The 27,973-nt window shown below is 45.3% G+C and overlaps 2 protein-coding genes across 5 annotated transcripts in view; one reads left to right on the top strand and one right to left on the bottom strand.

The window, feature by feature from the left end:
- The first annotated feature begins 10,700 nt into the window (after positions 1-10,700).
- CRH (corticotropin releasing hormone) lies at positions 10,701-12,601 on the top strand. Of its 2 annotated transcripts, none has more exons than XM_032126739.1 (2): positions 10,701-11,030; positions 11,578-12,601. In XM_032126739.1, exon 2 carries the CDS (start codon positions 11,593-11,595, stop codon positions 12,118-12,120), a length of 528 nt encoding a protein of 175 aa, XP_031982630.1. In that variant the 5' UTR covers positions 10,701-11,030; positions 11,578-11,592; the 3' UTR covers positions 12,121-12,601. The 2 variants fall into 2 exon arrangements, with proteins under 2 accessions (XP_031982630.1, XP_031982621.1); XM_032126730.1 differs by lacking the exon at positions 10,701-11,030 and adding an exon at positions 11,037-11,399.
- A 1,138-nt stretch (positions 12,602-13,739) lies between these two features.
- TRIM55 (tripartite motif containing 55) overlaps positions 13,740-27,973 on the bottom strand; it is a 36,305-nt gene continuing 22,071 nt past the window's right edge. For 2 of the 3 annotated variants that reach the window (XM_032126715.1, XM_032126697.1), the window contains one exon: positions 13,740-14,852. In XM_032126715.1, the coding sequence (XP_031982606.1) occupies positions 14,733-14,852 (120 nt within the window). In that variant the 3' untranslated portion in view covers positions 13,740-14,732. Of the gene's footprint in view, positions 14,853-27,814; positions 27,906-27,973 lie in introns of all 3 variants that reach the window. The other variant, XM_032126706.1, reaches the window with a different exon arrangement.

The raw sequence follows: 27,973 nt of genomic DNA, 5'->3' as shown, positions 1-27,973 counted from the left end.
AGTCTGACACTGGCATCCTGGGTAGTGAGTGGCATGATACCGAAGCTGTGCTTGGCACACTGGAGAGGGCCAGGTTATTTAGAGTTATTTAAAATCTGTATGTGCCCCATCTGAAACTGTGCTATCAAAATATTTCTTTATTTCTCCAAAACCACTAGGAATATACATGTCATGGTATCACAGCATTTACTGTCAGAAGAGAGAAGTCACTGGAAGATTTACTTCAGCTTAGATTCTTGAAAACATCTTAGTCTGTCTCAACCTACACCCTAGCCATAACTGGAGAATGAAGGATAAGTAGATAATTTGGTTTTGTTATTGAACAGAGGCAGGTTATCAGTAGGTGTCAATGGGCATGAAGAGATTCACCAGACTGTTGTCTGCAGCTCCTTTGCAGTTGGCATCATTGCTGTCCAAATCTTGGAAGACTGAAGTCAAACTGAACAGGACCTTTGGGATGCTGTGGTGGAAGTATATGCAAAAAAATAGGAAAACCTATTTCTCATGGCTCCAGTCATAATGACAGATAGTGTGTAAAGATATCTAAGCTATGGCATTTGTTCTTTGGAGCATGAGGCACCCTCAAGCTCCATGTGTTATCTCAAGCAGAGTCATGCAGAGAGACAAGGTTGCACTTCAGGATGGTATTCAAGATTTAAAATCTGGCCTTGATCCCAAACTGGGATTTCGTTTTCATTCTCTACAAAAGAAGACTCAGATAATGCCTTGTTTTCCATCAGCACATTTGATTCTGCTAGGTGTTGACTTTAATGGATTTATTAAGGGGCTATCATGTAGCTCATTTTTTGAAAAGAGGACCTGTTATGAGGGCACAAAAATGGGATATCTACCCCTTAGATAGGGGTAGATAGTATGTAGGACATGGTTTTTATTAGAAGTTTGGCCTCACATGTTGCTAAACAGCTGAAGGAGGGAGGATAGTCCTGCGTCTGCAGCAAGAGACATTATACCCAGTTATAACACAAAAAATCCCCCATGTGGAACAATTCCTTCTGTCTCAGAGTGGATAAACACCTTCTTTCCTTGCTCCCTGGAGGACCTACTTGAGTGTTTCCTGGGTCTAAATAGAGCTATGCTGGAAATGTCGGTTGGTTGTGAATCTCACAATATTTCATCTTGTTCATTTCTTAAATTTGAGATTTATTTGTTAATAGAAATAGCAAAAGGATCCAGAGAGAAATCCTGCCTTTTAGACACAGTCACTGTAGTAGCGAAATTGGAGGGTATAGTGAATCACAGCTATGAGCCTACTGCATTGCTCCTGCTGACATGATAAAGACATGATGATGCAGTTCAATCACCTGTTGCCATTTAGAAGCCAGTTCATTTACTGCGGCCCTTGTTTTCCAGTTCACCAGTTTCTTCTTATTGGCATCTCCTTCCCATTGCTATTCTGCAACAGTCAGCCAGCCTCCATCACACAGCTCTGCCAAAAGCTCTGCCAAGACAAATAGGAGGAGAGCGTGTGCTTTTCACTTTGAGGCCAAAAAAAGTTTAATTACAGTCAGTGTCAAACCCCTAGGTTTCAGGATGCAAAATTTCACCCCATCTGAGTCAAAACCAGTACCATTTTCCCTTCAGGATCATTAATACAGACAAACAAGGAACTGAGATGAACTCCCTATACTATACCCAGGGATCCTGTTCCTTCCCCTACCAGCAAAGAGAGAGACCCTTCTCACTCTCAAGCCTAAGAGCAATCCTGACTAAGCTCCAAGTGCTTTTGTGACAACACTTTTACTGGATGTGTTTCCAGGTTCCTCGGAATCCAAGTCTCATGGCAGAGACATAGCTGAGCCCCGTCCTGGGGTGGCATCCCTTGGAGATTCAGACAAGCTGTCTGGTTGAACCACAAACTTTTTAAATGTTCTCTGGGGACAAGATGCTCATAGAAAACTGAAGAGAGACAACCTTAGGGAGTTTATTATTGTTATTCACGCTGCTGTCTTACAGCAACACTCAAAGGTCAATGGCACTCACTGTTAACACCTTAAATTTGGCTCCTCTAAAATTACTTTTCACATAGCTTTCACTAAAGGAACTGAAAAAGCCTTATAGGGAGATTCCCAACCTTTGTATGCCCATATATGTGACTGACTCAAAAGATATACTATAAACTCAAGTATTGCCTAAAATTAGACTTTATTTACTGATACAGTTCTGAAGTTATTTTTTAAGTTTAAAAAAAGCTTTGGGCCCTCTGGTAGCAGTTATCTTCTCCCGTTTGAAAGCATCCTAGGAGGAGCTGTGAACTTGTAGCTCCTAATGTCTTTGAGGTCAACCTGTGACTCTCCCCTTTAGTAACTAACTCAAAGATTTCATCCTTTCTCTGTCCTTTAGGACGAGCTAGGTTGTGTCAGAGATGGGTGTTGAAGAGCTCTTGGCATTTACCCCGATAGTTTTAGCCAAGTTTCAGTTTAACTGGTGATCCCAGGGCATTACAGTGAGAGAGTGCTGAGCCACTGCTGCTCCAAACCCATGTACTTGCTCTTGCACAGAAATGTGAGGAGCCACCAGCCTTCAGCAAGACTCTTACACGAGATGCAGCACTACATTGTCAGAGCAGTGTGAAACAAACTTAGATAGTCCAAGCATCTCTGTGCCCATTACCTGGGCTAGGCTTGCCTGTAACACCCCTATCCTGCAGCCTTGCTTGGATGCAGGATTCAAACGTGTCCTGGTGCTAGTTCTAGCCCAGTCTGTGGGCCTAGATTCTGGGTAGTGCTGGACTGTCTCAGTACAGAAGGCATTTCAGTGCTACACAAAATCTGTTGTATATGGCTATTCATTAACTTCAGTGGTAGTATTTGCAAAGCAGTTTGAGATCTGCTACTTATCAAGTGGCTGGATATCAGGCCTGATGTCAGGCCACTGGCACCACTGTATTCAGGTGAAAAAGAAGCCAAAAACTTAGCGCTTAGGAATATTAATAATCTATCTTACTTGATTTTCATATCCACTAGGATAGAACAGGAGGGTTTTTCATGACATCCTCAGGTCAAAGATATGCCTGCTTCTAAGCTTCTTGGAAAGTCCTAGTTGTAAAGAGGCAGCTACAACACCTCATTGCTACATGCCTTTGCTGTTCCAGTATCAGGAGTTAAGAATAAAGTCAGTATTTCCCTTCAGACTAAAACAATCCTGTGATACTGACAGAATAATATATGGTGATGTGTGTGTGGCAGTGCCACCCATAGCCCCTGTCACGACATCTGTAATGATGAAAAAGCAGAAGAAAGATGAAGGAAACCATCCAGTAAATAAATTCATTAAGTGCATGCTTTGCAATTACAGCAACCCACAGTGAGATGGGGAATGGCTGAGAAATCTGGGTATTTTGTCTGGTGGAGACTCATAATTTCTTCATTTATTGGCTGGCAGGATTTACATTTTTATTCTGTACTTTGTTTCCTTCACCCAGTCTTTCATCTTGGCTGTATGAAAACCTACTCCAGACACTGCAGCCCTGAATTAGAGGGACCAGACAAAAAGTTCTGCCAAAATCCTAAGAGTAAACTGTAGCTTTGTATTAGCATTGTCTCCTCATAAAAATGGAGTGTTTTCAAATAAACTCCGTTGGCCTCTGGCTTAGAGAAATGTTTGTTGATCCTGTACACCAGAGATGCTGATGAAAACCAACTTCATGTTCCCAGCTAATTTAATACTACTATTTACTATAATGTACTGCTTGAATTGCAGTAGCACTTAGGATTCCTAGTCACAGATTAGGGCGCTGCTGTGCTAGACACCAGGCAGGCATGGTACAAAAAAGAAAGTCCCTTCCCTAAAGAATTTGCAGTCTCTGGTGTGAGTATGGTCATTATAAAGACAACAATCTTTTTTCCAAGAAACGCCTCATCTTGTTCATTATCCCTTGCAATTAGTCTCATGGGGCTCCACTTCCAGCAACATGCACCTGTTAAGTGCAGCCTAGTCAGAGCTTAAAGAGACTTTGATTCTTCTTTTTAATGAACAACAAATGGTGCATTAGAGATGTTTGCTACTTCAAATATTCAGACATCTGAATTTCTAATTGTTTAGCATTAGTCATAACTTAAGTAGGACAGAGCAGGTTCTATATATAGCTCGTTGCCCAGTCATTCAAGATAGATAATGTTTGTATTTCTTCCCATATTTCCTCACTTGAAAGGAGCGAGAAGGCAGTTGCAACATCTCAAGTACTCCAAAATTGTTCTGCCCTCATCTCCTTTCCCCCCAGATATTGAGATGTTTTCAGAATCAGAAGGTTTTAAAAGAAGATTAATTCTCAGTTCTTCTGGTGTTTATTTGGGGATTCTCAGCCCTGATGATATGGCTGGATGATATCTTCAAGCTTGAAAATTAATTTTTATTTTTTTTAGCAACAGTTGAAGTCATAACAAGATTCCAGGAGCAGGAGTTGCCCTTGGTATCACAGAAGTCCTTTAGTTTCTCTGATCATTTCCCCCCTCTACTCAGTTTTCATTTTTCAGTCTCATTCCCATGTTGTATGTACTCTTACGTGTGAATATATAAAGTGTTTTACATTGCTGCATCCAGCTCTGGAGTCCTCAGCACAGGAAAGATATGGACCTGTTGGAGTGGGTCCAGAGGAGGGACACAAAGACGATTGAAGGGCTGCAACAGCCCTCCTCTGAGGAAAGGCTGAGAGAGTTGGGGTTGTTCAGCTTGGAGAAGAGAACGCTCTGGGGAAACCTTAGGGCACCTTCCAGTATCTAAAGGGGGCTGATGAGAAAGATGGGGAAAAACTTCTTCGCAGGGCCCGTTGCAATAGGACAAGGGGTAGTGGTTTTAAACTAAAAGAGGGTTGATTTAGATTAGATATATGGAAGAATTATATTATGATGAGGGTGGTAAAACTGGAACAGGTTGCCCAGAGAGATGGATGCCCCCTCCCTGGAAAACTTCAAGATCAGTTTGGATGGGGCTCTGATTCAGCTGAAGGTGTCCCTGCTTGTTGTGGGGCGGCTGGACTAGGTGACCTTTAAAGGTCCCTTCCAACCCAAACTATTCTGTGATTCTATGACTATGAAGAAGATCTTGGCTCACAATGAGCACACATGGTGGATGTTTTGCAGCTGAATGAGGGTTTCATTTCCTGCAAATTAAAACTTGAGCATTTATTTCATTACTTTCTTCTCCAACAGGAAAACAGTGGGTTGGCCATTGAAAAGAACATTGATCCAGCAGTTTGCTCAAATGTCTTCTGCCTGGATGCTGGAAAATGCCACACCAGCCCAGCTGTGCTCAAATGTTTCTCTTGAATTTTCTGGTAGTGCTCAGATCTGTTACCCTGGCTGCCTGGTTCCCCCATGCTTGTGACACAGCTACAACTTCAGAGCAAACAGCACTAAATCTTGCTGCTGACACTAATGGCTGATGACAGGCCTGGTGCTGCACATGATAAGATCAAGGCAGGGTCCCTGGTGTCAGTGGTGTGTCTGAAGGCTGAATCCATCGCTGGCCCAGTGGTCTTTCCCATAGGGACATCCTAGCTGGGCAGACAGGCTCTCATCTGCTCCTGGCCTTTGTGGACAGTTCCTCACAGACTTCCTGGAACAAAGCTGCCAACAGCCATCCATAATACGGTTACAGCACTCTTGGCTCCCCTCTGTGCCCCTCTCCCAGCACCAAGTTAAGGGTCAGTTCTGGGCTCTAACCTCTCAGGACAGAGATGTTCCTGGTGAGAGGCACTGTGGAATTGCCCCCCTGCCCTTCCCTGAAGGTCCACCCTGATTTCCTCTACTTCCCCTTGGCCAGTGGTGTGCCCAGTGCCTGCCTTCCCCTGGCTCAGCATCCCCTGTTTTGCTCACTGCAGCCATACCCTGCTGTCCATCGTGTCTGCGTGTGTCCATATCTCTGCCGCTCTGAACTAGGGTGAACATGGCTATCTCAGCAGCTTGTTCCAGATGCATGCCAGATGCAAACCCAAATCCTTGTCCTTGCCTCAGTCTGTGCCAAGGACAGACAGGCAAATTGGATACTCAGCTAACCAGCAAAATTTCTTTCATGGCCAAATGTACCCAGACACCAAGACAACCAGGAACACCAATCGCTCGGCACTCCTGGGGCATGCCTGCTTGATGGATTTCCTTGTTGCTACCAATAACTGCGAGATTAGTTCCTGCAGCTTTATCATTAGCAGCATAGAGGGCTCATGCACGTGCCTGTGCAGCCTTCTCCAGCCCTTGTTTGAAAGCAAGAATAGCAGCTGACAAGTCTTGTGAGGTATATATAAAGGTCAGCTGTTGTGTCCCTGAATGAGGGCTGTCAGGAGGAGAGAGGCGCAGCACTTTGCTGCCTGCACACTTCTCCCAGCTTCTGCAACTCCCTTCCCTGCTCAGAAGAGAGCAATGCTGCGAGGCCTCCAGAAGTGCTTTTTGGTGTTGTCCAAGAGGGTATAGGAGCAGCTCCTCCCTGTGTTACACTTGCTGGTGGGAATATCCCCATGAACAGGCAGGGATTTGGGCAAAGGGAAGGCTCTGGCTGGGGCAGTAGGTCCATGCTTGGGATTCCTGAGCAGAGCACACTGGGCCCTGCTCAACTGGGGATCAGGCTTTGGGATGAAAACTGTCCCTGCAAATCCACCTGTGTGTGAGCTGCTGGGAATGGCTGTGTTCTTCCCAGACATGGTGGAACAAAGAGGATATTCCTCAGGAATTTTTCCTTCTGCTGGGACCCCCAAACCCATAAAATTATGTCTTGTGGGCAGATGTCTGGGATCAAGAGTATGAATATGAAGTGGTGAATGAAAATAGTCCTCTGGTCAAGCTAATGAACTTGGCCTCACATGGTGCAAGATTCACTCCTGCTTCTTACACAATTCCTGGAGGGATACCTGATAAATTTCTTCACCCTCTCATGCTGTTTTCCGCACTAGAAAGTTTGGGAAATTAAGATGCTTTCCTTTCTCTCTCACAGGACTGTAGGAAAATCTGTTACAAGTTATAGGTGGAGCTCTGCTATAAGATTGAAGTGTACCACAGAAGGTCTCTGTGACAGGAGCATGCGACTTCCTTCCTGGAGGGAGGTGATTGAAAAATGAAAGAGAAATTAAAAGTGAATGAGAGAATTTTGAAGACTTCTGCGGTCAGAAGCAAGGACAGATAGCTGAAATCCTTATCAGTTTTGTTTTTCGTCCTGACCTACAGCATACATTTTTGTATTTAATTGATTAATTTTGATTGATTTTTATAACTCACTTTAATTGAGGTTCTCTATGTGTATTCTAGCAAATTCAGTCTGCTGAGGAATAATAGGAAAAGGTAGTTTGTTCTTGAAGTGATTTATCACCTTCAGGCATAGTAAGATACCCTGATTTTTTCTTTACTTTTTCTCTCAGTGGTCCTAGAACCCATAATATTTATGACTATCAGATACAAAGTTCTTTGTATCAGGACTACAAAAAGGTGAAATGGAAGTGTGACATATACATGTGTCAGTGCATGACTGCTGGCATCTCAGAGTGGGTGAGATGAGCTGAGTTCACCTGAAATAGTCACTAACTGCAAGATCCCGTGTTAGAGAGCTGATCACAGGGATCAAGAATGATGGGGATAACGTGAAGGGTGTGGAGTACTGTGAGATGTGGAAATGTTTGCTGAACTCAGCAATGCAAAAAATCCTTACTGCCTTCTGACAAAGGCTGGAGGGGTAACGAAATATTGCACTGTGGTAGAAAGTTGATCTACATCTAGTGTGTGTCCTTCTATGTGTGTAGTTGGACATCTTCAAAAATACCTGGGGTAAGAGCCATGCCCTCAGTTTAACATCACCCTCTCTGTATCACTATATTTAGAACTGTGTGATCTCTCTGCTATGGTCAATCAGTGGGGACGGGATTCTTCTCGCCTCACATTGCTGTCTAAGGATTCAGTGACCAGGCAAAGGTGGTTGTCTGCACTCCCTTTATAGACAAGGGAACAAGGTGAACTTCTCCAGAAACCTGAAGGTGCTCTTTTGCTGTGGGGTGCATCAGGCTCTGGGCACGCTTTTTCTTTCCCTTAGCTACCTCAGAGTAGCTGTAATTGCTTTTCAGTAGGTGCCTGAGTTTGAGATCACCAAGGCTAAAGGGCAGAAACACTCAACCCAAGTCAGAGGAGAGGAAATGGGCTTCAATAGTGCTTTTTGTTTCTAGACAATGTTATTTTGTGATTCACTAAAAATTCTGTTTGCTCCTGATGTTTGCAAAGTGAGTCAAATATGAACACTTTTCTTAAGAAGGGTATGCTAATCTCAAACTATATCACAAAACAAAAATCTCTAATCCAGATGTACCTGATATCCTCCTAGTCTTTCACCCCTCTGGTGAGAAGCCAAGACTTCTTCTGTTGCAATCTCCTTCAGGAGTGACAGCTGAGATTTCACTCAAAAACTAGTGATTCTGGAGAAAGGACTTTTATATTCCTAGGCAGTCAGTTCTGCATTTGAACTGCTGAGGGAAGTACTTTTTGGTTTATGTACCTGTGATATTTTGTATTCCTCATTATCAAGAGATCCAACTGTCTCACAGTCTTCCCTGCACTGCTGCAAGCCCTCTCACACATCACTCAGGAGCTATGAGGAAAGTGGGGTAATAAGACCATGTTGGCCTAGAAACAAGCTTGTGTGAGACACTGCAGACCCTGCTCAGAGCCAAGGTGAGGAATAAAAAGGAGGAGAGGAAACTGGCAGGTTGTACAGCTCTTGTGAAAGCTTGAGGACCCTAGCCTGCTTCTATGTTGCATTTGCTATACCCGGATTTCCTCAAGGGACAAAACTATCTGCCTAAAGAGATCTAATTTAAATTTAATTTAAATTATTAAAAACATAACATAACCTGGGCCAGTTCTCACTGGCATCAATCTTTTGAAGAAAGGCAGCTCTGTCTTATCCAGATCTCAGCCCTAGCACCAAAAAATATATATATTATTTGGATCAAAATTCTTCCTTCTTTACATTTATGGTCACATTATTTTAAGAGGTTTCTGTGTCTTTAAAGAGTATGTTAAACCTAAAAATGGAGACACTGTGATAAAATCCACCCCAGAGTGCATCTGAAGGGTTTGAGTTTAATAAGTGCCTCTTACATTTTCCATCAAATGATTGAATTTAGCTCCTGTTTCTTTGAACCTCTTGTTCTCACTGAAAGCTGTGCTGACATGCTTTAAAAGCATACAAATAGCTGCTGCTGTGACTAGCTACACAACATATTCTGTTCTGTAATACACATTTCAGTTCATGAATGCCTGAGCAAAAAGTGGTATTGAAGAGCTAAATCTCTGGTTTTATTATTTATTTTTCCATGTGTTCCTTCATGCTACACAAGATCTGATTTTTTGGCACGTTGCCAAAAGCATCTGAGGCTGGAGCTAGGTATAACTAAAATTGAAGTGTAGAGCATCTCTAAGGAGATACTCAGAACTGGACTGTGGCCAACCTCATACATTAAGTGGGTTTAACTTTGTTATTTTATTAAGGAAATGGATTTCAGATTTATCACTTACTTCACCTCAATAGCATATGACCACCTGTTCTGTCCCAACTCCTCATTATGATGGGAGACACTCAGGTGCATGACCCCAGCAGTTTCTTGTCTAGGCAAGATAAAACCAGCAGGTTTTCTGTAAAGTTCTCCATTTTAAGGGGAGGGATATAACTGATGCTGCAACTGAGGCAGTGGAGAAGGAGGACTGAGAGGCAAAGATGATGGGATGCAAAAATGGAAGAACACACATTACACGTGGAATGGGTATTGGGCAGAAGTTATTTCTATAGCCAGCACTACCTCTTGAAGAGATCAAAGGGCAAGAAACCCAGGTGAAGACATTGGTGTAGTATGGTCTGGAGCCGGAAGACATAATGGTCATGGGAGAACACTTGGGAAAAAGCTCCACGTGGGATTGGGACAGGCTGGAGGGGAGTGCCTTAGCTGGGGAGGGCACAGGGAAAGCACACGGCCACGGCGTTGAAGAGGTGGGAACGATCAGCTAGTGGAGTCGAGAAGGAGAAAAAAGAGCAGTTGTTGCCTCCTCGGAAACAGTGGGAAAGCAATGGAGAGGAGCACGGGCCGGACCGGGGGAGCGGGTGCCGGCAGCGCGGAGCCAGGGCCGGGGCGAGCAGCGGGGGCAGGGGAGAAGGAGCGGGCGGAGCGCTGCCCGGGCGACGCTCCCTGCCCCGGCGACGCTCCCTGCCCCGGCAGATGCTCCCGAGCGGCCCCGGCGGCTTCCCCGCCACCCCCGGGGGCTTTGCGCCCCCTCTCCCGCTGGCGGGGTCCCTGGCAGCGCCGGTGCCAGCGCTGCCGTGGGTCCCTCCCGGCAGTGGCACCTGCTCCGCCTCTTCCCCGCGGGCTCGGCTCGGTCGCGGAGCAAAGACGGGACCCACGCAAAACACGCGTCCTGCGGAGCCTCCTGCGCCGACCCGCCACTGTCGCCCCGTGCGGGCGGGCTCGGAGGCGGCGGAGGCCGGGGGGCCGGGAAAGAGCGGGGATAGAGGAGATCGCTCGGGATAGCAGTCCCGACCCCGCTCGGGTCGGGTCCCTCCCCGCGGGCCGGCCCGTGAGTGGAAAGTTTCCCCGGAGTGACCTCTCATAGTACGCGCCCGCTAGGAAATCTCATTCAAGTATTTTTGTCAATGGGGTGGGGGGGGCATCCTGCTCCCCGGCCCCCGGCCCGGCTGACGTCACTGCAGAGGCGATAAATATCTGTTGATATAATTGGACGTGAGATTTGGGGTTGCGATAGCGAAACTCGGCCCATCGCCGCTCCGACGGGCCCCCATGATTTATTCAGCAGTAGATCGGGGCACGCAATCGGGCTGTCAGGAGAGCGTCAGCTTATTAGGCAAGTTCTGCGTGATTCCAGGAGAGGGTCTAAGCTATAAAAATCCCGCGCCCCGGCTCTGATTACTACCAAATCTGATCCCAAGTTCGCCAGGAGCCGGCTCCGAGGGAGAGCGAGAGGAAGGGACGCCGGGCACCGCCGAGTCCCGCCGCCGCCCGCCCTGCCCCACCGCCGCCACCGCCGCCCCAGGTAGGTGCGGGGCCGCGCCCGGGTGCGCAGCGGATGCGCTGCCCTGCGCTGAGCGGGGCTGAGCGCGGTGTCCCGCGGGATATGGGGAACTGTCCTGGCCGGACAAGGAGTGGGGAGGTGGGGAACGGGCGCTCGAACCCCGCAGCTCGTGGGGAGAGCCGCCCCGCCAAAGGCCCCCCACGTTCCCCCTCGCCCCGGGTCGGTGAAGAGGCGCGGGTCGAGAACACGCGTGGACTCTCCGCAGGGGCTCAGCCCAGCCTGGTCCCCGGGAGCCGCTGCCGGCGCAGCCCGGAGCCGCCCCGCGGGGCTGTTCCGCGGGCTTGTTCTGCGGGGAGCGGCCGCCTCGACGGCGCGGGTGGACGGGCCGGGGTGAGCGTGGCCGGGGGTGGTGTGCGGAACGCGGAGCGGCGCCGAGGGGCGCGGAGCGGCGCGTTTCAGCACCGGGACAGCGGCGGCGGGGACGCCCCCTCCCCGGCTGCTCGCTGCCCTCCCCGCCGCCGCGGCTCGGCTTTGTAACCCAAACCCCGTCTCCCGTCTGCCCCCGCAGGTTTGGGCCCCGATCATGAAGATCCCGCTGCTGGTCTCCACGGGAATCCTGCTGGTCGCCCTCCTGCCCTGCCAGGAGTGCAGAGCTCTCAGCAAGAGCCCGGCACCCGCCCCCGGGGCTCTGCACCAGCCAGATTTCTTCCAGCAACAACAGCAGCAGCAGCAGCAGCAAACTCTGCCCGTCCTGCTCCGCATGGGAGAAGAGTATTTCCTGCGCCTGGGCAACCTTCACAAGAGACCCGTTGGCTCTTTCTCCGCCTCCTCCAGCAGCACCAGCCACCTACACCCCGAAGCCTCCGCCAGCAACTTTTTCCGGGCGGCGGTTCAACAGCTGCAGCAGCTGCCCGAGCGCTCGCCGGGAAGCCGAGAGGAGGGCGAAGCCGAGGGTGAGGCCGTGGAAAGGGAGAAGCGATCCGAGGAGCCCCCTATTTCTCTGGATCTGACTTTCCACCTCCTGCGAGAAGTCTTGGAGATGGCCCGAGCCGAGCAGTTAGCGCAGCAAGCTCACAGCAACAGGAAACTGATGGAGATAATCGGGAAGTGAAACGGCCCCTCCCCGCCTTGCCAAAGAGATTCCGCAGTTAGCACAAGAATAATTACACCGTCCGATGTACCATAGTGCTGCTCTGATGTCATCTCTTTATTTTTATATAGCTTTAAACCTAGAAGGGTGTACTCCGAACAGCCTCTGTCCCTTGACTAGCATGCACAACCGTGTACCAAGTGCAGAAACACGAGTGTCGTTCGTAACCTCCCCTACCTTTATTTATTTCTCCATTTCCCAGTTATTCTAGTGCCATCGCTACGTAGGGATGTGTGAGCATTGGAAGAAATGGTGCCAAGAAGACAGAAAACTTTTCTGCTGGGGGCAGGGAGGTGGGAGGGGGAATCTCTGTAAGCTACTTTCAATCCACTTTTTTTCCTGTAAACATTTTCACAATAAAACATCTTTTCAGCGCTCGGTCGATTTGGTTGTGTAAGAGAATGTTTAATATTTATATTTTTAATAAAAGCTGCAAAGTAAAGATGACTTGATAGACTTTCTTGCCTAGACGCCTGAGGGCTGCTCCGCCTCCCTCAGCGCTTACCAGGGCGGGGAGGGCACCCGCGGCCGTGGGCACCCAGAGCCGCGGGGAGCCCTGTATCTCCCCAGGGATGTTCCCCCCCCCTGCCCCGGGGAGCCCGGTCTCCGCGGGCACTCCCACAGGCGCGCCTCGACGCCGCCGGCCCTGCACGGGGGCTGCCCCACGCCGCGGCCCTCGGCGCAGGCTGCTCCCGGGAACGGGCTGTCGAGGTCAAATCGGTGCCCCCCAGCGCTGCCGAATCCCACCTCAGCAGCCCCCCGAAGGGGCTTCCTGGCTCCTGCCGCTGTGGCCGGGATCGGGCAGCCTCCTCCCGCCGGGGAGCGGCAATGGGGAAGCGGTGAGGCGCTCCGGCATCTCTTTTGCGTTTTCGTTCTGGCTCTGCGTATCCTCCCCGCACCCCAAAAGGGCAGGTTCCTCCCTGCATCGGCTTCCCCCGTCCCGACGGCGGTGCCCAAGCGGGGTCCCCCCCAGGGGCTCTAGGGAAGCGGCAGTGGGTGTGGAAAAACTTCCCGGGAGGAGCTGGGGGAAATCTCCAGGACGACTGGGAGAAAATAGTAAATCCCTCACCCCGAACCAAAATCCCAGGGAAAAGCTGCTCCAGCAGCCGGAGGCGATGCGGTGGCGGTGCTGGGAGGCGCTCGTTCTGGGCTGTGGGAGTTCCAAAGCTTTGCGCGGAGCTTGCCTGTGCAGCCCTCCAAAACTCTCGCAGGAGAGTTTTCCAGGGAACGTTCTCCAGGGAAAACAGATACCAGTGAGGGTTGATGTCACTCGGGCCGGTAGCGACGGGTGTCCAGGACGGGGGCTGACCCCACACAGCCTGCTAACCAGTCTGCACTGCCAGCTCACCAGTCCTGCTGGGGCACAGCGCAGCCTTATGGCCCCACGCAGGCTCCTGCCAAAACAGTGCATTGAGGGCCTGGCTCGGGGATTTGGGAAAGATCCACACGTAACCCTAGTGCAGAGCTTGACACCTGGTCCCCTATGGCACCAAGCACTCCCGGCAGCCTGCCAGTCTCTCTTAAACACTACTGAGTGTTGACACCCTGCTCCCAGTGACAAAAAATCACAGAGTGTCGCCTTCAGTACAACTTGTAAATCTTCTTTTAAGACACAAATTTGATTTCATTTGATGGCTCAACATCTGCAATGCACACGGAACAGGACAGACAGCATCTGCCTTTTCTACAGCACAGCACAGGGGCTTCAGATTAAACCTTGAGTGAGTACCTGTGACCACCTAATCACACTCTGGTTTCATGTAAGAACATGTCCCCTTTTGTACACACACTGATGGCTGAGAAGACACAGACACAGGTTACAGCTGGACAGACTGGGCAGCACTTCAGCAACTGCCCGAGAGCCCTACTCAGAGCTGTGTGGGGGTCTTGGCCAGTGCTTTTGATGTGTGCATCTTCCTCATTCCTGCCACTGGGAATCTTCCTTACAAATAACATGTTTCTGTAAGTGTCATCTGTTGTGGTTTAGTAGGAAGAGCAAGTGCAAAGGAAGAAATGGCAGCTTCCTTCTTCCCTCCCGTGTTCAGCCTCCGCAGCCTGGGAGGCACCAGTACTGTTAGACACAACCCTGACTCGGGGCTGCCAAGGACATGATAGTGTCACTGAAGTCACCAGCACCGACAAGCAAGGATGCAGGAGGATACTGAGGAGAAGCACTCTTCTGGCAAAGGATGCTACTAGAGAATATCATACCAGCATTTTAGCTAAGAACATTGGTGAAGTGTTTACACCTACATGGGGATGTGCCATCAAGTGAGTTACAAAACACTAGCAGTGCTCAGCCTAAAGCTGTAGTGATGCTTCTTTCCCCTTGGAAGCAAGAAATTATTGGAAAACACTCTGACTACAATACATATAGTAATCTGTCCCCATGCTCCCCTCCCTCTCAGGTCTGTCATCTCAAGGGTACGATGTGGAGGTTAGCTGAGTTCCTAGGAATGAAACCTGCTTGGATGTCCCTTTCCAGGCCAGTTTCTTTGCTGACTGCAGCCAGGCTGCCTGTGCTCACGGTCTTTCCGAGGAGAAGCACACCAGAAGCCAGCCAGAGTGAGTCATCATTCATTCAGTGAGTTCAACCAGGAGAAGGAGAAGACATGACGAGCTGGCTCGTCACCCCTCTCACTGCTCACGGGAGCTTCCTCCACTCGTCCTTGAGGGTATGGTTCAGAACCAGTCTGCAAAGGAAGGAAAGGTTGATAAATGGAAGAAGAAAATATGCATTGCATTAAGATCCGTAAGATTTCACAACATGCAGGGAAACAGAATGAAGTGGGAAAGAAGGCAAAAGGCAGGGAGCATGGAAATTTGGGAAGCTAAGACGGACTTTTAACGCCAAAGAAGCCAGAGGGATTTTTGCCATGATCAGTGGCTGAGTAGGATTATGCTGGGTGAGTGTGTTGCATCTGTGGAAAGGGTTTAGTCCTGAATTGACCTCTGGAATATTATTGCACCGAAGGTGATAAATGCCGGTTCAGAAGGGATCCTGAGCCAGTTTGGCTCGTGTAGCTGGGCCTCCAGATTGATGTGAACCAGAGCCAAATGCTATTGCCAGTGCATTGCCACTCAAAATGATACTTGTTCTGCTGTTATGAAATCTGCCTTGGAAGTGTTTTCTTTTTTTTTTTTCTTTAAAGTCTTCTAATATTTATTTCACTTCAATTTAACTCAGATGAGGAACAGGAAATAAATAATACAGAGATATAAACTTCCGTTTATATCCCTCTTTTGTTTGCATAGGTATCCTACACTTAGAGTAGAAAAAGGAATCTGGACATGATATACTGTAGCTGCTAATAAAAGGAATTTCTAAAATTAATTGAATATTTAACAGACCAGTGTAATAGGCAGAAATATTTTACTAGTTCCAGATCCCTTTGGCAAAGAATGAAGACTGCTTTGTGATAGTATCAGAAATCCTATTAAAGATAAAATATATAAAAATGGGTGATTTGCTAGCTAAGGAAAGCCTCGTGTCTTCATCATTAAAACCACAATTTAACTTGCAATATACAGGATATTTTTGCCCTCTATGCTCCTAGATGCACACGCATTATTGTACATTCTTAAAATTAAACCAGTCTTGATGCCAGTCTTCTTTGTGCAGGGTTTTAGCTTACTTTGGAAACTTCAGCATGATCTCAGGTGAACTATTTGATGTCAACAGACTACTCAATAGAGGGAAAATGACAAAGTAGTATACTCTGAATTTTAACATCTTGATCATTTGTAGAATTGTCCTAAAGCAGAAAGTTACCAAAGCAGCGTTGCTAATAGACACATCCAGCAACAAACATCGAAGCAGGGTTGCCTGTGAGGAACTGAAGCATGGGATGGATGATTTTCCTAAGCATTTTTGTAAGTACTTACTGTTAAATTGTACTACAGGAATAAGTAAGAACTAGTGGTGTGCTAAGCATAAATTGGCTATTGGGCTTCATTCCAGTTACTACCTATTTAAGTGTCACCAACAAACAAGACAGCATGAAGGTATGAAGAGAAATAGATCCCAATTTCTTTATTTATATCTAATTAGAGTTCACAGTACCATTTTAATCAAGATCCTTGGTTGCTCTAAATTGAAACAGCCCTATTTATTTCAGTGAAATATTACCTGAGAAATTGCTTTACTATTTGAAATGTGGACCAATCTTTGACTTAGATTCTTTGCTACTCACTGCAACATACGGGACCCAGAAAAAATTTTTATGGAGAGGGATCTTGCAGACAAAAATAGCTTTTGCTTGCTAACTTTATAATGTACTTTATTGAGAGCACAAGCATGGTGAAAATCATGGGAGAAACAGCTGCCTACTTGAATGCAAAAGTCCATTTCCAGCAATGCTGGTGAGAAGGGCTGTCTCCTAGGCTTATGCAAAAGTATGGTAAAGAATTGGGCCCAGGGGGCCAGATCTTCAGCTGAAAGGCAGGTAGCTAATTGAGTCCTGATTATAGAAGATCTGCCTCTCAGCCCTGGAAAGTGCTGATTGCAAATCTTTCAACCTGATTACAAAAGTCAGGTATCAGCAGTAAATACACAGCCAGACTTTCTGAGTTATAAGGCATTTGGCACTCTCTTGATCTTGGTAGATGCAGGAGCGTAGGTGGTTTATTAGCCTTTTGTGATGCTGAAAATTTTGCCTTTATTTTTGGAAGGGCAGTCAGAGTGCCTGGACTAGCTTAGAGTAATTTTGAAACTGGTTGTGCAATTTTGTGCACCAAGCCCTCAGCAGTGTGTGTAAGCAGGCATGGGAAAACCCTCCTCACTTCTCACCCTGTAAAGGACTAGGACTGGCAAGAGGTTTAAAACACAATTCCTGCTTTTTTTTTTTTCTTTTTTTTCTTTAACCCACACTGGTACCTTGTAATTTCTCTTCCGATGCAAGGCAGGCTTCCTTCTGCACTTCCACCTGCTCTTCCAACCAGCCACTATCCAGAAATTTACATTAAATCAAGATTAACTTTGAAGCAAAGAACTACCTACGAGTTTAAAGTTATGCTGGGTGCTTCATAGGATTTGGAGCCAATATATAAGAAGAAAGAAAGCACAATGTAATGAGTTAGACTGGCAAGCTGACTACATTACCCTGTTAACCAGTGCTGCTGGTACTGCACTTCAAGCACAACAATCTTTGTCTGCATCACTGCCAAAACTGTATTTCATAATGTGTTAACTCCTTCATATTTTGTTGTGATGACATCTTTCTGTGTCAGCAAAACAATGCTGGAACTCCAACGCATTCCCACTGGGTTTGGCTGGATGAAGCATTTGCTCCTTGCACCTTGCTGGACTCAGCAGGCTGCCAGTCTGCAATACCTTGATGTGCCTTTCCACGACCAATCATTTTCCATCACACCCAGCCAGGAGTGAAGCAAGCACAAAACTGACAGTAGGGCCATTACTTGGCTCTTAGCCTTGTGTTTTCACACCTGTGACACTTTAGTGTTTGTCTCTGAATCATACAGTGACTGAGGTATGCTCTCTTCATGTAAGACAAGAAACCATCAAAAGGCGCCAGCAACAACTTTGTCCAGGTTATTAAATCCATTCTTCCCTTCCAACAGCAGCCCACACAACTCAGAGTTATACAGTGTGCTGGAATTGTCTGAGACAAAGATTTCAGCTGTAGATTTTACAGAAAAAGACCTGTTTGGAACCAGGCTGTGATTGTGAAAGACAGAATGCAGAAGCAGGTCTACTCAGTGTCACTGGGATTCAGGCATCTGACCGCTCTGTAGGTCCTCATAATCTCATGCTGGATTATCTTGATTTCCCTGTTACTGCAACCCTACTCTGCTGCCAGAGGAAAGCTCTGTGCTGAGCATGGCACAACCCTTGCCACATGCCTGTAAGACAGTCCAGATTCAACACCTTATTGTGTTTGTCCATTGCTATTAGGTAACTGTTGTCAAGCTTCTACCTGAGCTTTATCTTTGCCTTGGAGATCTCACGGATAGGGCTCGGTTTTCACATTACCTAAAATAACAAGTCCCAACCCTTTGGGTCCCTAAAAGTAATAAGGAATAACTAAACTGTTTACCTCAGATTACATTAATTACATTAGGCCAATGCTGAGAGAGTGCTGAATACTTACACTTTGATTTATGTTTTCCCCTGTGGTGTTGAGTGACATCAGATGGTGCTTTCAATAAGCACCAGGAATTTTCACCAGGCCAGCTCATGAAGTGGGGAGGGAAGCACACTGTGCATGACTGATGGCTGGTTTTGTTTTTCCCATAAGCAAAGTCCAGGCTGGAGTTTACATGCCAATTATTTGGAGGTGCTGAGTAACCACAACTCCCACTGAGCAGCCATTCAGCACTCCTCAGCATCTGGCACACTAGAATTTGCATGAATAAGTAGTATAAGGATCTCAGAGTTGAGCCTGATGAGTCGTTTCAAAGTTGCAGATATTCAGCATCTTTCATTTGCTTCCTTAAGCAGGGCTCTGCTTAAATCTGTATAAAGTTCTTGTAAAAAGGTGTGGAAACAAGGAAAGAGGTGAATGGGATGGTTTATCATAACATTTTCATTTATTAGGTCCCAGAAGTTATTCTATTTATGCTGCGGAAAAATAGGCAGTCTAGGCCCTTTAGGTATTTGAAATACAATGAAGTCTACACATTGTTTTCTGCTTTACCAGCACGAATCTCCATAGCTTTTAGGTACCAAGGCTGAGATCTATACTGATAAACTTTAGTCATCCAGAAACCAGATATCCACTCAAGCAAACTCTATTCATCCCCTCTAATGGGAGTGATTAGAGAAAGGCACAACCAGAGGGTGATTCGTGCCATCCTCAAAGAAGTGGATTGCCCTCTGGAGGTACCTGTTTCTTTCTACTGACTCTAGAGACACTCCGGGTGACTGGGTTAGACTAGATCTGGCTTTTAAGCAATTACACGAGAAAGATTCCAGCCAAGTATTTCAGGATATCAGAAAACTCCTGGATAGGAATTCAGAACTTTGCACTATTACTTTTACAAGATCACAAACTCTTAAATTTAGGAAGTGGGGAGGAAAGGTGAAGGGCTGAATGGCTTCATAATCTACTTTAACGCAGATGGATGAAGCGGTTACTATTTATATGAATGTTTTCTGGAGCAATAATGCTAACCAAAGCAGGTTCTGCCCCTTGGGTCCCCATTTACCTCTTCCTGCTTTGGTTCCATGGTTCACTGCCCATTTGCATTGCTACAGCTCTTTGAAGGGCTGTGCTAAGAATGGGAATGTCACTGGAATGACACTAATTTTTTTGTTGGTTTTTTTGAGGTGAAGGAAGATATTTTTAAACCTGGATCATTTGAATGATTTGATTTCAGCACAGCTCAACAAACAGCTGCCTCAGCACAAATGCCCTGTAAGTGGTGGCATCTGGGAAGCAATAAGAAGCAGGGCCATTTGGCCAGAAACTCCTGAATCACCTTTGCTTCCAGAGGAAAAAATTGATCCCCACCCTTAGAGGCACACGAACTACCCAGTGCCTTCACTGCCTCCTCTTGATCCGGCAGGAGAGCAAGGGTGTGAATTTGTTAGGAAGTGTGGGTCTTGGAGAGAGAAGCTGTGAAAATACAGGTTCCTTGCTTCTAGGGTTTCTGTAGCCTCAGAAAATGAGCAAGAAATTAAATTTAATTCCCATTTTTAGCTGGCTTGTTTAGAAACAACCCCCAGTGTTGACAAGAACAGGCATGATTAAAAAATGCTAGCTGGTTGCAAAGCAATCACAGAATCTGTAGGCTATGTTTGTCTGCCTCAAATGTCAAGTGTTACACTTCTGGCACTCAACACTTCCAGGCAGCGGAAACAAAGGGAGCACAACAGGTTATTTTTAAATGGTTTAAACTTTAGTTCAAGCATTTTGTTTTCATATTTTTATGCAGTCTAGCTCCTTCAGCATAACACCTGGCAGCTGTCACGTATATCACAACAATATTGTGTCAAAGCTAAGAGGCTGCTTATTTTGCATGGATCTTTTTTATCAGTGGGAATCAACAGAGCATTCTCCAAAATAATTGCTACAATTACCTGCCACAGAAATACATAAGGTAGCAGACAAAATTATATGCACAGACAAGCTCCATCAGTCACAGAACGAGATATATCACTCTCTTAATAGTGGTCAGTAATGAACTTTAAAAGTCCCTAGGGAAGAAATGCCTTTCTTCAATAGATCATCATTATACTACAATTAACATTATGCGGATAATGCCTAATGCAGAGTCTCTTACATAACGATCTCAAAGACATCAAATATATTTCAGAGGAAAACAGCACAACTGGCTTATTTTGGTATAGGTTCCACACACCTCCGATGGGACATGGAGGTCCAGACACTTGAACCTGTGGTGGAAACTGCATTAGAGTATGGTGTGGGAAAGCAGCTTTCTCCTCAATATTACTTGGGACAAATGAAATACAGTTCCCTTATGTAAGTCACCTATTTTTTTCATGACTCGAAGAAAAGGCAGAAATAACATACTTGTGTAATATTTGACTGATTGCTGCACATCATTGGTCCAACTTTTTGTTGAGAGTAATTAACTACACATTTGCATAAAACCTAGTCCTGCCACTGTCCTGGAAAATGAAGGAAACCCAAGAGGAGAGTCTTAAAAACACGTGAATGTTAGGGCTGCATGATCAGACAGTCTGTCCTGCATCTATCCACATCATTCTTCATTCCTCTTGGAATGAAGGTTTTTTGGGTCCTCCTGATCAATCAGCCTTCTACCCTTCTGCTCGCTCCCAGCCCTGCTGGAGAACTGTCTAGCAAAGGAAGGATCATATTGAGAGGCTGCAGGAGTAAGTGCTGGTCACGTGGTACCCGCTGGTCACCAGTGCCACTCATGGCTACCAGTTCTTCCCTCTTCCTCCTACTGCTGCTTTGTCAGACAAATAGATATGACTTCAGATTAACAAGTTAAATGTGAAGTAAAGACCTTCCAAGAACTTCTCCATGGCAGTAACCAATCTAATCCATGTTCTAGAAAATTTGGTATTAGCTTTCAGGGAGAAGTGGCAAAAATAGTAATGGTTTAATGTCCTGTCTGTCTCTGTCAGGCAGTCTTTCCTTTGACTAATATGGACTTTTGTATATCAAAGCTTTTTCTTCCTCTGCAAATGGCACTTTTGTAAATCTAATGAATGACACAGAGTGATAGTTCAGACTGTGATTCACACTGGAGCTCCATTCATGGGATCAGATAACAGAGCCAGCATAGCTTTGAGGTGTGTAGACATGCACATCCCATGCTTGGAGGCTCATCCTGTGCCGCTCACATTGTGAGTGAGTGACTGACTCGGGCTCTTGTAAGTGTGCAGGGGGTGAGAGTGGTGTACGTGAGCTGTGGGCACAGCACAGCTCCTCTGAGAGACAAATCCAGTGGAGGTGCAGGACAAAAAGCTGGATTGTCAGCTAAAGCAACCTGGTGCCATTCCTTAAAGCCACCACATAACAGAAAAAGAAAGTCTCGGCCACAGTTACAACATTTTTTCTCTCATCAGCTGTTGCTGCTACCACTTTTCCTTTGTGTGCTCATTTTTCCATGTCTCCAGTTGCCTGAATCTTCTCCTTACTGCAACCACAGCAACTGAAGCTGTTATCCAAGCTACAACTCTGCTCCAAAACTCCAAGATTGCTCAGTGAGTAGCCCCGTGACTTCCCAGATGGATGTCTGTCACATCAAATCTCACACTGTAATCTCTGCTTGCCTGTTAGCAGTGCCTGCCTGCTTGCACAGCACTCAGCCAAGTGATGGGCAAGATATTAATTCAATCTTTCTTCTGTCCATCTCACACTGTTCCCAGGTGAAGTCCAAGGAAGCTGTGATAAATTCTGCTTTTAGAGCTTTGGGTTCAATTACAGTTATTGACCAGGTATTGACAGGGTATAGAGTACAGATTGTGGTCACTGTCACCAGAAGCAAGCTTGGAACTGACCTGCATTTTGGCAGGCACCAGCTCAATTTTTTAAAAAATAAAATTATTTATTTTATCAAATTAAATTTTGAAATTCTGCATAAATATAAAAATGAATTTATTTTAAAAACAAATCTTTGCCAGACGTTGAAGAGGCTCATCAGCAGTGATGGGGGAAATGACAGCTGTATTTTCTGGGTAAGGCATTTTGTAATAGAATAAGTCATACAGCAAGTGTTTCATCATGAACAAAAACCACTTCTGTGTACAGAAGTGCTGAGCCAGGAGTGCTCTGAGTGACTGATCTGTATTTCAATCACCACCTTCAGTGGCTGAGATAGACTCAGGCAGATTTTATAGGGTGCTCTCTAAATTGAAAAGGGCGATGAGAAATTCAGATCACTTATCCTTCAGGATTATGAGATCCCCATTCTCTGCTCAGTCAAAGGCATGATGTCTGTGTTGGACATCTGTAGCATGGTTTGAACATCGCAGCACCTCTTGGCTGGCAGCCAGGGATAACAGGCTTTTTAAATTAGTCACCGGTCTCTTACTTAATGACCTGAAGATTATTGCAAAGATGCCAGGAATACATATCACCTGGAAAGAGATATAAGACTGAATCATCATCATTTGATATGTCTGTCTCCCTTTTTTCCATTTAATTTTGGTTGCGCATGCAGCCCCCCTGGTCTTTATCTCCGTTTTAAATGTGTGGTAGGTGGGCACCGCAGGGTGCTGCAGTCCAGCCCCTCATCTGCTCACAAGCCTGGAAGGCCTGCAAGTGGAATGATACACTATCCAAACATAGGGGCTCAGGCCCAGTTAACTAATTACCACCACTGGGATTTTCAGTCAGATAGGCTGGCATTTAAATATTGATCCATCTCTAATGGTTACAGGACTACCAGTGCTGCTTTCCAGAGGGGAGTGAATGGCTACCCTGAAAGCCTGGGCTGTCTCAAAGCAGTAAGATAACTAACCAAATATTCCACAAACAGATGGTTTGTGTAGTTATGACATACATCTATTGTAATGTGATCTAAACCAGCAACAGTTCATCCGTGATTAAGAAATATTTTTTGTTTACATTCTATTTTCCTTTCCAAACACCTTAACAATGAGCAGATGCTTGAAGGAGGAGGTTGAATGGAGGTAAAAGTCAGTATTTAAATGAGCTAGTAACAGAAAGACAATGTCTAGGTGAGCCTGGCTTTGTATTAATTTCAACAGGAAAAATAATTTTGTCCAAACTGTCATTGTGGAGATCCTTTTACTAGTAATAGACTGAAAAAAAAGAAATATCCATAAATCAGATGGTATCTATGACTCACCAGACAAATAGCAGAGCAGACTATTTGAGGTAAAACTTCAGGTGAAGTATTTGCCACTCATATTAATTATGAGAAACTATTGTCTGAAAGCTGGTCTTAATGCATTGCCCTCACGACTCATCACTGCTGCCTCTGAATCACCCAGATAATTCTCAGAATTAAGGGAGACAGAGGTGTTAAAAAGGGAACAATCAAGACTTTCCTGATTTCCTCTGCATGTATTGCCAAACCAAGGGGAAAAAATGCACCTGAAGCACAAAGTCAAGATACAAAATGGAAATTTACAGGCAAAATTTGCCACCAACTGAACATCAGCCAGTGGCCACTGACGTAGCTGCTATCACTGAGTCCCAACTCTCTGACTACAGAGAAGCAAAGGCAGAATTTCTTGACTGTTAACTGAGTTTCTTACATCTACTGTTTGCCCTATAGTTCAGGTACAGGCTGAATGCCTTTTTTTCCCCCAGGTGAAATTTAAGGGATGTTTAGGAAGAAGATTGAAACAGAGCTTGATTTGGGCTTCTGCACCAGCTGATTCAATGGTCTCCTACAAAAAGCTCAGCTTCATGAAGAATAGATGACCCATTTTCATTCAGTCAAACCTTGCAGATCTTTTAATGGTACAGAAATAAACCTATCACTTTTCTATCTAAGGAAAGGTAAAATACAGGTATATCAAGACCTAGATTGCAAATATCAAGCTGATTTTTGCTGTCTACATTTCTGGATCCTTCATTAGCACTAAACACGCTTGTTGCAGGGAGCAGTGAGCCTTTGGAGCAGCAGCTGGTGTCTTGGAAGAGAGCTACCTGGGCCATGCCTGTGGCTGATGCTAACTTCCTGTTCTGCCCTGCGGGAAACTGAGGGAAGGCTGAGTCGGATGCGCCAGAGGGAATGAAGACCCTTTCTTAGCACCATTCCTTCAAGATCCAGTCTTGAAAGACTGCCTTCTCTTGAGCAAGAAATCCCTCTTGGAACATCTGGCTTAAAGTGGGTACTTGTCTTCCTTACCTGAGCAGATTGGCAATACTGAGTTTCCAATTTGGTGAAGAGAAAATTATTCATTTGTGTTCTGGTGCCATGCCTGTGCAAACATTCCAGAGCAGTACTGTGCTAAAATGTGGGACCATGCCTTTTATACCCTGATGGAAAAGTGGAGGTATGTGGGCAAAGAGGACAGTGTAATCTCTTGGCCTTCCTTTGGTTTTCAATGATCTTATTTTGTCCATGTTGTCTGCATATGGACATGAAAACCAATCAGCTAAAACTTAGCTAAATACTGACCTCTCTGATACGATTTAAAGCTGTCTTGTGGAAAAAAATTTGAAGGATCACCAGCTGAAATTAAAGTATTCAGCAGCAGGGCAAAGTGAACTACAGTACATGAATACAGAGAGGACTATCCTTATGGTAATTCTGGCAGATGGCATAAGGTTGCAAGCAAATAATAGAAAATTTTAAAACTAATGATACAAGATTAGCATAGGCCATTCCATTAGTATTTCTCCTCCCAAACAGTTCAGTCCTGATTATATTTTATATCCTAATGGAATTAAAGCACTGTACTTACTGGCTGCAAAGGGAAATTAGATCAGGCTACTGTTTGTGGATGATTAACTCGCACTTCCTTTTGGACTAAATGTATGCACTGGAGTCCTCTGGAGCCACAGACTGACTCTTTTCTTGTGGGGAATTTGAGCAATGGAATACAGGGTCCAGTACTTCATCTTAGGTGAAATAAACTGGGTAACTGCAGACACAGACAAACCAAGACTTTGATGAACTCTCACAAATTTATATGGTTTCGCTGTATGAGAGATGTTGCCAACAAAACATGATTAGGGAAAGTTGTGGGACTCCAAGACCTGTTTCTCCCATGCACTGGAAAGGCCTGCTTGCTAATGTCTGTGTCACCCTCCACTAATACATCCCTCCCCATGGTGACAAGGCAGTTCATTGACACTATTCCTGCTCCCCGTGTTGTAATCATTTGCTGCTGGTTGTCATCTCCAGAGGCTCAGATGCCCCCAGCTTTAGACACCGAACAGAGGCAGTTGGGTTGGGAACAATGTCACCTCACACTCAGCAGGCAGGTGGAAGAGGTGCCAAGTGAGAAGCAGCAGCAGCTGCTGAACTCTCTCTTGCTGGAGATGCCTCTCGTTCTCCGTCAGAGGCAGAAGCTGCCCGTGGTGACCACACTTCTGACTTAGGCACTCCCCGAAGAAGGATGAGGCTCTCTAATGCAGAGTTATCTATTTTGTTCATGCTGAATCATCTTCTTCTGTCCCTTCTTACAGTAAGCAATCTGTATACCTGTGGGCTGCAACTCCTGTTGCCTTATCCCTGCTGCTACACCTTCCTGCACTCTGCAGGAAATTTATAGATGCATCAATACAATTTCTTAGAGTGAAACAACCCTTAAATAAAGGAAATATTTAGAATTAATAGGGGAACTTATCTCTTTTTGCTGCTGAAAAACAAGGAAATCCCTATTGGGGAATTCTATTAAAACAGCCTGAAAATAAATTATATGCTGCTCTTATTATGACAGTCATGCAGATTTATACTATTATTGTAAATAATTATATGGTTATTCAGAGTAATTTTGTTATTTGACTTTCAGGGGCTTATCACACAAAGGAACAAGGGCAGTGACCTGAGATCTCCCATGAAAGATAAAGACACATAAACTGTCTAACCAGCCAGTTCACTATGCATGGAGAATAAAACCATTTTTATGCAAATAGAATCTGAGACCAAAATGTCTTTTTCCTTCACCTCCTTTCTACTTCATTATTAAATAAATCATAAAGATGTCACTGGAGACCACATAGAGTAGAAATAAGAGCTTTCTGCATTTGTCTATTTTTAATTTCAAAAGGTATTCTGAATTAAAAACAAAAAGAGAGGGGGAAAAAAGCACAGTGCTCTTCAGATGCCTGATTTCCCAGGAGTACAAACAACCTCTATGTCTTATTGTAATAATACAACAAATCTTCAAAAACAAACACAAATAAATGAAAATTAAACCATGATCCATAAACTTAATTGAGATTCACAGTGTCCAGTGCTCTTCAAATTCAAATTACTGCCAGATAGTGAATCTTTTTGCCTAATTTATTCAACTAAAGTGTAGATGATAACTTCTTCCCTCTCCCTTTTTATTCTTTTAATGGAGAGATATTCTTCAGTCATAGTGCTGGAAGTTCTGCACATAAAAGCTGAATAATAATTTGCCATTTTTCATAGATGCTCCATATCATGTACAGTGCTGAGAGTACAGTGCAGGAAGTGAGCAGGGAAAACCAAGCATTTTTGTGTTGAGGAATACATCAAAATTGAATTTGTCTGTCATTTGAGCAAATACCCAAAGGTAACTACAGTTGTTTTGTGTCACAAGTTTTTAGTCTTCAGTAAATAACATTAAACATCCCAGTCGTAATACAGAATTCTCTGTAGGTCAGTCATATCACACTGAAAATTGAACACACATGTATGTCTTACCTAAGAGGAGCATGAATTCAGAGCTGGAAGAACTAAGTCATGGATCTTGTCTACCAAGAAAGGGGTTACTCCAGAAGAGATGTTGTGGAATAGTTAAGGTTTAGATTACAGAGTTTGTATTTGGGACAACTTCACTTGGTAGTGAAGTTCTTAGTCCTTGATCTTGTGGATATTTCAGCTCTTAATGTGACCTAAGGAAAAAAGCCTTTGTCTAAACCAGTTGGGATTCCTGCAAATGCTGAATTTTAATGGCCGTTATTGGTACTCCATGCTCACTGGGAATGTGGGAGGGATAGTTTTGAATGCCTGTGGGGACCTGAAGGGAATGTGGGGTGTGCTGTGTGAGCTGGGGTGTGAGGGGACCCCTTTCCACTATCTCTGTGGGGACCTCTGGGGAGTGGGGCTTGAGCCATCCACCCAAGGGGGCACAGCTGATTTGCTTGCCATAACAATCCTGGCAGCAGGATTATTCAATGGATTTGTTTTCCTGACCTTTACCCATCTGATGGCAATAATTACTCTCCAGCTCTTCCTCCCCTGCTTGTTGGACTGAACAAGCTTGGTGTTCTTCACATCTGTCAACCAACAGGTTCTCCATCCTGCTGGTCATCTGAACAGCAACTGAAATAAGAGCCCATATGTCTGCAAGAGTAAATGTCTCTTTTCATTTTGAACCAGGGAGATGCAATATTTAACCATGCAGGAGTAAGCTGAAGGGTGGCATTTGTGAGGAGGAGGAAATGTTTTAGGCAGCTCATATTGTGAACTAGCATGATGTTTTTGGATGGGAAGAAAGGAAAAAAAATCCTTTAAAGCTATGTATGAACATCACCAGATGCACAATTTGAACTGTTAGTTAATGGTAAAATGAAGTATTTCCTACCCATGAAAGTACAAATCATGTATTGAATCAGATTCCAAAGACGGTGTAGTATGATAAGAAATGCCAAAAGTGTTAGGCAGAATGCTAACTCCTGTGAGAAAATAAGAAGAGTGCTTCACCAGTGTTGTCATCACATGAACTAGTCATTATCACTATGTT

The sequence above is a fragment of the Corvus moneduloides genome, chromosome 1, assembly GCF_009650955.1.
Source record: "Corvus moneduloides isolate bCorMon1 chromosome 1, bCorMon1.pri, whole genome shotgun sequence".
Lineage (NCBI taxonomy): Eukaryota > Metazoa > Chordata > Aves > Passeriformes > Corvidae > Corvus > Corvus moneduloides.
Note: the sequence above shows the minus strand (reverse complement) of the source record. Positions and strands in the feature narration are given on the sequence as shown.

What these genes read in the sequence shown, in the direction of transcription:
- CRH (XM_032126730.1), top strand. Translation starts at nt 11,064, where the DNA reads ATGCGCTGCCCTGCGCTGAGCGGGGCTGAGCGCGGTGTCCCGCGGGAT. An exon ending in GCGCGGGTGGACGGGCCGGG is followed by an intron (nt 11,400 to 11,577) that starts GTGAGCGTGGCC and finishes CTGCCCCCGCAG; the next exon opens with GTTTGGGCCCCGATCATGAA.